The 11279-nt window shown below is 43.1% G+C and overlaps 1 protein-coding gene across 1 annotated transcript in view; it reads left to right on the top strand.

The window, feature by feature from the left end:
• The first annotated feature begins 2048 nt into the window (after positions 1-2048).
• LOC121280186 (meckelin-like) overlaps positions 2049-11279 on the top strand; it is a 115202-nt gene continuing 105971 nt past the window's right edge. Inside the window, exon 1 of the mRNA XM_041191917.1 lies at positions 2049-2465. Within this exon, the coding sequence (XP_041047851.1) occupies positions 2282-2465 (184 nt within the window). The 5' untranslated portion in view covers positions 2049-2281. The remainder of the gene's footprint in view (positions 2466-11279) is intronic.

Here is an 11279-nt window from a genome sequence, read left to right as displayed (position 1 = left end):
ATTGAAATTTCCCACCCAGAGTACATTCTATGCCCTTACCACCCTCAGTCCTTCCTTCAAGTGGCGCTCAAGATGGAGCCGAGGGAGGGCGGTATGTGGTAATCAGCAGGAGGTTTCCTTGCCCATGTTTGACTTGATGCCATGAGAATTCATGAGGTATGGAGTCAATGTTGAGGACTCCGAGGGCAACTCCCTCCTGACTGTATACCACTGTGCCACCACCTCTGCTGGGTCTGTCCTGCCGGTGGGACAGGACAGGGATGGTGATAGTGGTGTCTGAGACATTGTCTGGAAGGTATGATTCTGTGAGGATGACTATGTCAGGCAGTTGCTTGACTAGTCTGTGAGACAGCTCTCCCAATTTTGGCACCAGCCCCCAGATGTTAGTAAGAAGGATTTTGCAGGGTCGACAGGGCTGAGTTTGCCGTTGTTGTTTCTGGTGCTTAGGTCGATGGTGTTTGAGCAATGTGGGCATAAGTGCAGCATGTCTATCAATAGGTTATCACTGGAGACACTTTATTAACAATTTACTTCCCGGTTTCAGGTCCAATTTGCGTCAGTGACTGTGATGATGTTTACATGATGCGAATTCAACTGCAGTATTTAAAGGGACAGTCCAAACAGCCAAGTTAAAGGAGTTTGAAATTGGCATGGAGAACCACAGACCTGCTAATGTGAAGCCGACATGGGCAAAGTCTGCGCCCTGCATCAGCAATGTCTCCCTGGATGTGCTGGTGGGGGCTGTAAGGGCCTGGAGGAAGAGCAGGAGATTCCTCCCCAATGTCCTGGCCAATATTTATCCCTTAGCCAACATCACTAAAATAGATTATCAAGGTGTTAATATCATTGCTGTTTGCGGGAGTTTGCTGTGCACAAATTGGCTGCTATATTTCCTACATTACAATAGTGACTACATTTCAAAGTACTTCATTGGCTGTAAAGCACTTTGGGCCATCCTGAGGTCATGAAAGTTGCTATATAAAAGTTGGTTCTTTCTTTCACTGTAAAATGGTGAAGTGAACTCTAATCTTGAACACAGGATTTTGTACAATGAAGCCACTCCTTTTGCTGGAAAACATTTAGTCTGCTTTGGCTCAGTTGGTCACATTATCACCTCTGAGTCATTCCAGATTGGGATTCAAGTCCCACTTCAGAGATTTACTTAAACACAAAATTCTAGGGCTGACAGTCCAGCACAGTACTGATGGGAGTGCTGCACCGTCAGGTGTGCAGTCTTTCAGATGAGATACATCGACGACCCCTTCTACCCTCTGGTGTAAAAGACCCTTTGGTACAGATGAACGGAGACTCCCGCCAACGCCCCCCCCCCCATCCACCCCCCAAAACCACCCTGTGTCGGGTATTCTTCAACCAACATGACTAAAAAAACAGGTGACCCGGCCATTATTACATTTCCGTTTGTGGGTGCTTCCTGTGCACAAATTGGCTGCTCTGCTTCCTGGATGACAACAGTGATACACTCTAAAAGTGGTGGTAAAGCGTTTTGGGGCATGCTGCGGCAAAGAAAGAAACTAAATAAAACACGAGTTTTGTCTTTACAACACTACACAATTTATTAGAAAGAGCAATTGAGATTTTTTTAAAAAAGCACTGTCAGAGTTTCTGTCCATTGAAGACATTAAAAACTACAGTATTGTGAACGGTGCAGGATGTGAGTGCAAAACGTGCGGGGGTAACAAGAAACACCAATCTGTGTGTGTGTCTGTGCCTGTGTGTCTCTGTGCGTGTGTTGTGTCTCTATGTGCGTGTCTGTGTCTATACGTGTGTCTGTGTACCTCTATGTTTATGTGTGTGTCTGTGTGATTCTGTGTGTGTGTCTCTGTGTGCGTCTGAGTGTGTCTCTGTGCGTGTCTCTGTGTGTCTATGCGTGTTCTGTGGGACTCTGTGAGTGTGTTGTGTGTCTATGTGTGTGTCTGTGTCTACACATGTGTCTGTGTGTTTATGTACCTCTGTGTCTATGCGTGTGTCTGTGATTGTGTGTGTCTGTGTGCGTGTGTGTGTCTATGCGTGTTCTGTATGACCCTGTGTGTCTGTGTCTCTGCGTGTTTGGAGTCCTCACAACTGACGGCAGTGTCTGGGAACAGGATTATTTGAATGTGTAATTTGACACTGCGTCTGGAAACCATAGTCACGGATTATACACAGAAACCCGTGCTGACGATTCAGGCCTGTTGGTTCACTTTCCAGTGGCGGAATCGGACGGATCCGTGTCTTATTTCTATTGCTCTTGGAGCCGGTCGTATTGCGGTTGGATTGCAGCATGATCGCTGCGGTCTGTCTCTCTGTGCTCTCGCCCATTCTGCTGACCAGATTGTGCCTGGCCCAGAGCACCGAGACCTCCCTCTCCTTTGTTCAGCCGCACTCCTGCACCAACTCCCAGTTCTATGATGTGTCCAGTCTGCAGTGCTCCCCGTGCGGCACGGATCTCAAGCGAAGCGCTGACGGTAAGACCCAGCATCCGACTCATTCCCTTCCTGCACTATACCCTGTGTCAGACTGATGAATGGCTGCGAGGCTCTGATTGTCTGTCCTGCATGGAACAGGCCAAAGGCAAGCGATTTAGTTTAAATAAAAGCCAAATACTGCGGAAGCTGGAAATCTGAAATAAAAAACAGAAAATGCTGGAAAAACTCAGCAGGTCTGGCAGCATCTGGGGAGAGATAAACAGAGTTAACGTTTCCAGTCTGTATGACCCTTCTTCAAAGTTGTGTGTCTAAACATGATTTAGTTTCATGTGATTCTCTACATGTGGAATCTTTGACGGGCTCTTCAAGCACAGAAAGCTGGAGAATTGCAATTGCTGCATTTAAACTGTAACAAACCACTTGGCCTACTTGAAGGAATGAATACATTCAATTTAAAATAATGCAATTATGAGGATAGGTTGCCCAGACTGGGTTTACATGCCCTTAAATATAGAAGATTAATGGGTAATCTGATTGAAGGATTTACCATGCTATGCCTCTCAAGCACTAAGCTGTGGGTTCAAGTCCCACTCCAGGAATTAAGCCCAAAAATCAAGACTGATGCTCCAGTGCAGCATCGAGGGAATTTCGGATGGGACATTAAACAGAGGCTCCATCTACCAAAACAAAAACAAAATTACCTAGAAAAACTCAGCAGGTCTGGCAGCATCGGCGGAGAAGAAAAGAGTTGACGTTTCGAGTCCTCATGACCCTTCAACTGTTGACGGTAAGACCGTTGAAGGGTCATGAGGACTTGAAACGTCAACTCTTCTTCTCCGCCGACGCTACCAGACCTGCTGAGTTTTTCCAGGTAATTTTGTTTTTGTTTTGGATTTCCAGCATCCGCAGTTTTTTGTTTTTATCTCCATCTACCAACTTGGGTAGATGTAAAACACTTGATGGCACTATTTTGAAGAAAAGCATGTGAGTTATTTCCCATGGTCCTGACCGTTATTTGTCCATCAGTGACAGATTATCTGTAATGCTGTTTGTGGGAGCTTGCTGTGCACAGTTTGGCTGCTGCATTTCTTACATTATATGTACGTGAACACTACGCAGAGCACATTGCTTACTTTGACCAGGCTTTTGGTTAGATGTTCTAATGTCTATCTGTGGCTAAATGTTAAGTTCTGTCTGATAATGCTCTTTTAAAGAGCCTTTGGGACATTTTTACTACATAAAGGGTGCTACATAAATGCAAATTGATGCTCTTTTTGTTCATGCACAATTAGCACTTATTATTCATGGAGAATCTAGGCTGCCTCCTGTTTAATATGCCTTACTCATACTAGTCTCTTGGTTTAGCACAATTACTTTACTAAGTTAAAATTGCCAAAAGGAAGTGAGATCCTTCCAGAAATTACTCAGCATTTGGCCTCTATTTGACACAATAAAGTAGCTGAATGGGAACCTGTACTAAGTTGACCCAACTTGGTTTTGAGCTGCTTCAGACTCATTCAGAGACATCCCTGTATAACCAGGCACTGAATACTTGACTGAATCTTTTGTAGCAGATCCTTGCTCAAGTATGGGTTCCAAATCCTGTCCACAATCATCAGCTGTAATTTTTATATCCCCACTTATTGAGATACCTGGCTGCTAGCCCCCTTCCTTGGCCTGATCATTTAAAAAAAAACATAATGGAGACATATATTAATTGACTTCACTATCAGTCTTTCCCCTTCTACTTTTATTAGGTCAATGGCTGTACCACAGTATTGAAAAAGAGAACCCAGAATTTTAATGCAAATATGAACCCTATAATCTAATGGCTATAAGGAACTGAGAGTGTTGTGGTGGAAGAACTTGCTGTTTTTAGCATTGGATTTGACTTTATAAGGAAAGGCTGGACCACTTGTCGTTAGAACATAGAAGGCTGAGAGGAGATTTGATGACAATGCTAGAAATTCCTGAAGGGTTTTGCAGGTAAATAGGGTGAAAACCACTTTGACTGATCACTGAATTGGTAAATAGAGATCTAAATTTAACATCATCACCAAAAGTTTGAAGGGAAAGATTCAAAGGGTTTTTTTTTGTTAAGCAGAGGGTTAGTAGCACATGGAATTCCCTAGCAGAGACGGTGATGGAAGCATTGTATCTTTTAAAAGGGAAGTGGGTAAATACTTGAAAAAGCACTCAAAAGGTAGTGGGCAAAGAGTAGACAAATGGAACTAAACAGGTCTAAACAGGAACGAAACAGGAACTAAACAGATAAGGTCAAATACAGGCATGATGTGCCAAAATACCTTCTGCATCATAAAATTCTTTGATTCATGGTCAAACAGATATACAAAGCTCCAGTATGTAAACTGCTTCTTGTTCATCAGAGTCTAGGCATGATGGGGTTGAGAAGGTAAATGTAACATTTCACCGAAGAGGCATTTGCAATTAATGTTTGTTTATACTTTGAAGCATTTTAACTTGACTGCAGAGGCCCTTTGAATCTAAAGTCAAAACAGCTATTTTGTTTTGTTCAACATTGTGGGTAGTTAGATAGGTATCTTCAATCAAATATAGTACGGAGTTTGATTACCATACAATAATGGCCTGGTTAAATTGTTACAACCATTTTTAAACTATTGTGGCAACATCACACTATTAGTTCACTGACTTGTGTACTGGATTTAAAAAAATCTGGTGTTAATGATAATAGTTTGTGATCATAGAATAAGGAATTGCCCTCAACAGAACAAATTTCACTTGAATCAAATGTCTCAGGTCCATTGCAGTTTTGATGAAAATCTATCGACCTGAATTGTTAACGCTCTTTCTCTGTTCACACTTGCTGATTATTCCCAGCATTTTCTGTTTTAATTTTATTTTCTGCGCAGAATATTTTACATTCTCACTGAAATTATATGTGCGTGAGCTTTTCATTTAGGCTATTTTGAGTACCTTTAAACGGTAATTTTTCTATGTATAGATGGCTTGGCTTTTGAATATCAAATGTATTTAGTATGCTGTTTATCACGGAATCACAGAATTTTACAGGGCAGAAGGAGGCCATTTGCCCCATCATGCCTGCACCTGGTCTCCGAATGAGCAATTCACTTAATGCCATTCTCCTATCATCTCCCAGTAACCCTGCATATTCTTCCTTTTCAGATAACAGTCTAATTCCCCTTTGAATGCTTCGATTGAACCTGCCTCTACCACACTCTCAGGCAGTGCGTTCCAGACCTTAACATTTCTCATATCACTTTTGCTCCTTTTGACAATTGCCTTAAATCTGTGCCCTCTCCTTCTTGATTGTTTCACGACTGGGAATAGTTTGTCCCTACCTACTCTGTCCAGACCGCTCATGATTTTGAATGCCTCCATCAAATCTCCTCTCAGCCTTCTTTTCTCCAAGGAAAACAGTTCTTACTTACCAACCTATGTTCATAACTTAAGTTCCTCATCCCTGGAACAATTCTCATCAATCTTTTCTGCACTCTCTCCAACGGCTTCACATCCTTCCTAAAGTGTGGCGCCCAGAACCGGATGCAGTGCTCCAGCTCAGGCCTAACTAGTGCCTTATACAAGTTGAAAATAATCTCCTTACTCTTGTACTCTATGCCCCTATAAAACCTGGGATACTGTATGCTTTATTAACCTCGCTCTCAAACTGTCCTCCTGCCTTCAATGACATGCACACGTACACCCAAGTCCCTTTGCTGTTATACAGTATATTGCACTGAATAGGAAATTTGTGATCATTTAATTTACTTCATTTCTACCCAGTTAATAATTTTGGCTCATTTAAATTACAACAGCATCTAATGTCTCTAACCTAATTCCTTTCGTCCTACTGACCTTTAAGAGAAATACAGAAGTATACAGAATTAGGCCTTTAGGAAACAGTTTCTAAGAGGAAGCTTTGGTTGGCTGCACTGTGTAACTGCAAAAGAATTTCTGATGGAAACAATTCCATTATTAAAAAGACCTATGTGGCCCTTGTACATAACATTTCTTGACTCTTTAGATAGTCAGCAACAAATGCTATTTAGATGGTAGTAACTTTGACCTCCCTACTCCTCCCACTTCAAGGAGGGAACACTGGCACTTAGTAACATGGATAAATTGTTAATTTGAGTTTGAATGAATTTGAATGAATTAAACACTGGCACTTAGTAACCTGGATAAATTGTTCAACAGCACTGATCTACCAAGAAATGTTTACAGAGACAGACAAAGAGCACCAGCACTGCAGTATTGCCCCAGTGCTGTCAGAGGCAGGTGATGGGGTGTTGAGGTTAATGTTACTGTGCTATGTGTTTGTACACAGAAGGAAACTAGGTTGTCAATCATTTTAATGAATCATTTTGGTTCAAGACAATCAACACTAAACCGCCTTGTAAAAGGCTAATGGAGAGATTGTGCTGTCCAGTTTACATTGGAAGCAGATCTGACGGTTGTCGTTTTGCCTTCTGAGAGGAATAATCAAGCCTGTAGCAACTCTACTGTGTCACAATCATTGCCTCTGTTTATTTATCATTCAATAAATCTAACTGGCAGAATACAGCCTAGGTCATTATTTAATGAGGTGTTTAATCTGCCACAATTTTAAGGTGAGGATGACACACAATTGCGCCTGACATAACCAGTTGATAAAATATAGCAATGAGGGTTTTCTGTACGATCCCTAGCCTTGAACCTTGTGAAGCATCTTGGGGGATGTTTTATTAGATTAAAGGCGCTATATAAATACCAGCTGCTGTGACTAATTATTTGGCTTTTGGGGAAATGAAGCCACATGCTGAGGGTTTTCATACAGCAGTGCTCCAATAACAAAAACCTGAGAAAACCACGTAGAATTAAAACCCGCAGAATGACAAGTTTTGTTGCAAAAAGGGTTACAATATTGTAGAAATATAATAGAAATTAGAAAAGTAGTTAGGTTAGAAATGTAACACTCGAAATTAAATTTACCTTGTGTAACAAAAGTGAATTAAAAAAATGAATAAGATCATCTTACATTTTGAAGATGTCACTGATTAAACACAGGGAAATCCATCAGGTATTCTTTAATTTGCTCTTAAGTCATTTGATAAAGTGTCTCCAGGAATTGAAGATCAATCTCCAGGACACTGCTGTGTGCAACCCTGGAGAAAAATCATTAGGACATTAAAACAGTTTATTTTTGTCATTTTCTTTTATCATTTCTCTTTACCAGATATAAAAATATTTGAAATGTGGGGGGGGGGGTGTGAAATGGTTGTTTGGCTGACAGTCAAGCATCATCCAATTGGATAATGAGACTTTTTGCTTTCCAATTGGTGTAGGAAGGTAATGCGTCACAATATTGCATCATAGCGTTGGCCAACTAATGGCAGGAGTGTGGGGTCCAATCATGTGATGAAACCTCCAAGAATATTTTTATGCCTTGGGTAAATGAGTTCGTTGGCCAACTGAACTCTAACTGCATGCCTTCCTATGTTCTCTTCAGTTGCTGATTGCAATCAATAATGCGGAGAGACTGATGGAAGAATAAACAGTGATGGTTTATTGAGACATAGGGCAGAGCACTAGATCATACTTACTCACTCAGAAACCTCCAGAACTAGACTTACAGTTTCCAGTTGCCTGTGCTGTACAGTGATTGGTCAGTGCTGTCACATGATCAGAACACTTGCATTCTCTTAAAGGGACAGGATACCTCACCTTACCATATCTCTTCCCCTTTACTTAAAATTATAGCTAACAAACTTAAAACACATTAGCTATTTACACAATAACTATTTACAGGTCAAGTCTCTCCGGAGGCCCTTCTTTGACAGGTTGAGCACCGTAGCCCAACAACATTGGCTGGTGCTTCCGAAACCTCCTTTACGGGGACAGTTGTCCACTAGGTTCCTCAGTGGAAATTGGCAGGTTTGTCTCTCCGACCCCCTCGAGTCCTACAGGCCCCACCAGTGCTTTCAAATTGTGTGATCTGTCCTCTAAATGCGGCACAAACTCAAGCGTAGATGAAGACTGTATTTCTTCTTGTGAAACTGCTGTTCTTTAGTGGAGATGATCCACGTGTCATCTAATTATTCTGCCATTTACCAATGCATTATAGGAGAGGGGTCCAGTTGCTGCACTCACCTCGCCTAACAGCCAATTGGGCCCATCTCCAAAGTTCTTCACAAGGACTGTATCTCCCACCATGAAAGTTCTTTTGTGACCATGACCATTGTGCTTGGTCTTCTGTGCCTCTTGGTTTTTCTCCACCAACCCCTCTAAATTTGGCTGGATAAGGGTCAGGCAGGTGCGGAGACATCTCTTCATGAGTAATTCTGCAGGGGCAATGCCGGTCGTCATGTGTGACGTGGTTCGGTATGCGAACAAGAACCGGGACAATCTCGTGCTGATGGAATCCCCTTCCATCTTTTTCACCCTGGATTTAAAGGTTTGGACTGCCCACTCAGCCATGCCGTTAGATGCTGGGTGGTAGGGTGAGGTTTTGATATGGGTAATGCCGTTAAGGGTCGTGAACCTGTGGAACTCCCCGCTGGTAAAAGTGGTCCCGTTGTTGGACACAAGGATCTCCGGCAACCCATACACTGCAAAACTCTGCCGCAAACGATCTATGGTGGCAGCCGATGTGGGCAACTGGACTTCGTAGACGTCCATCCATTTGGAGTGGGAGTCAATCAATAAAAGGAACATTGTGCCCAAAAAGAGTCCCACGTAATCGATATGGAGGTGTACCCATGGTCGTCCCGGCCATTCCCATGGGTGCAATGGAGCTAAGGCGGGGAGCTTTTGCACCTGCTGGCACTGAGGATAGCTTTTGACCAAGGTTTCTATATACAAGTCCATGCCTGGCCACCACAAATAGCTGCATGTGAGCATCTTCATTCTACAAATGCCCAGGTGAGCTCCATTTAGCTTGGCTTATAACAGCCTTCGCCCCATCGGGGTCACGATAACCCTTGCTCCCCAGAGTAATATGCCACCCTGGCAGGAGAGTTCATATCTGAGATCAGAATAGGGCTTCATCTCCTTGGATTTAGATCCACCCGACCAACTATTCAAGACCTGCTCCTGGATGTTAGACAATAGTGAGTCCCGGCTTGTCCACTCACAGATTTGTCTGGTCTGAACAGGGGAGGAATCCAGAAAATTTAGCACTAAGACCGGTTCCTGGGGAATTGGGGCCTTTCCGTTATTAGCTGGTAGGGGAAAGCAGCTTAGTGCGTCGGCATGTGCGATTTGAGTTCTTGAACGGTGAACAAAATTGTAGGCGGCTAATGTTAGTGCCCGTCTCTGGATACGAGCTGATGCAATAGCTGGTGTCACTTTGTCTTCTCCAAATGATCCCAGTAGCGGCTTGTGGTCAGTTATAATATGGAAATAGTGACCATGGAGATATTGATGAAACTTCCGGACACCGACCACAATAGATAAGCTCTCCTTTTCAATCTGGGAATATAGTCGCTCTGCGACACTGAGTGTGCGAGATGTGTAACCAATGGGTGGTTCAGAGCCATCCGCCATCTAATGTGAAAGGACAGCCCCTATTCCATAAAGAGACGCATCACATGTTAAAATTAATTCCTTCTTGGGGTCAACGTGGACCAACAAGGCTGACGATCTTTACAATTGCTTCACTTTCAGGAAGGCATCCTGGTGCGGGGCTTGCCAACTCCATTTCTGGTTCTCCTTAAGCAGGCTGTACTTTGGGGCCAGCACAATCAAGAGATTTGAGAGGAATCGGCGGTAGTAGTTTACCATGCCTAAGGAGGCCTTAAACTCTGTGGTATTTCACAAGGCAAGTGCCTCGCAAATGGCCTGGACTTTTTCTTCCACAGGATGCAGACCCTGCGCACCAACCTTGTGGCCCAAGTAAACTATCTCCTTAGCTTAGAACAGACACTTATCTCATTTTAAACATACCCCTGCTTGTGTGAAGCGTTTGAGCACCTCTTCTAGATTTGCTAAGTGTTCATGGGGGTCGGTCCCAAGACCAACATGTCATCCAAATAAACGATAATGTGGGGCAATCCTTGGAGCAACTTTTCCATCATTCTTTGGAAAATAGCACACGCTGAGGAGACCCCAAAGGGTAGATGTTTGTATTGATACAATTGGTGCGTATTAATGGTGACGAATTCCCTAGAGTCCTTTTCCAACTCTACCTGCTCATGTCTAATTTTCAATATGTGGTGCCCCCTGCCAGCTTCAAGTAGAATTCCTTAATCTTGGGTATTGGGTGTCTATCAAGTTTGACCACCTTATTGACAGTTAGCTTATAGTCACCGCATAAACGCACGCCTTGGTCCGGCTTCAGTATAGGTACGATGGGTGCCGCCCAGTCAGAAAATTGCACTGGTTGTAGGATGCCCAATTTTTCAAGTCTGTCCAGTTCAGTTTCAGATTTCTCCCATAGAGCATAAGGGACTGGTCTGGCTCTTATAAATCTGGAGGTTGCATTTGGGTCTACATGGATCCTGGCCTGTAGCCCTTGAATCCTTCCTAACTCATCATGGAAACGGTGAGATTGTCAGCCTGGTTGGTCCACTTTTGCAACAATTCCTGTAAGCCTTTCGTTGTAATTTGAAAACATTTGGCCCGTTTCAATTTAATCTTTTCGAGCCAGTTGCGGCCTATTAAGCTGGGATCCTCTCCAGCGACCACTAACAAGGGCAACCTTTCAGATTGATCTCCATACGACACCAAGACTTGACGTAACCCTTTCAGTCTTATTTCCTCACTCGTGTATGTCCTCAGCTTTATATCTGAAATTTCTAACTTCAGAGGATGGTTTCCTTTACTCAGATATCTAAATGCCCACCAATGACGGACATTGATGCTCAGATATCAACT

This window comes from Carcharodon carcharias, chromosome 7 (genome assembly GCF_017639515.1).
Source record: "Carcharodon carcharias isolate sCarCar2 chromosome 7, sCarCar2.pri, whole genome shotgun sequence".
In the NCBI taxonomy this organism is placed as follows: domain Eukaryota; kingdom Metazoa; phylum Chordata; class Chondrichthyes; order Lamniformes; family Lamnidae; genus Carcharodon; species Carcharodon carcharias.
This window is presented reverse-complemented; position numbering and strand designations above follow the sequence as displayed.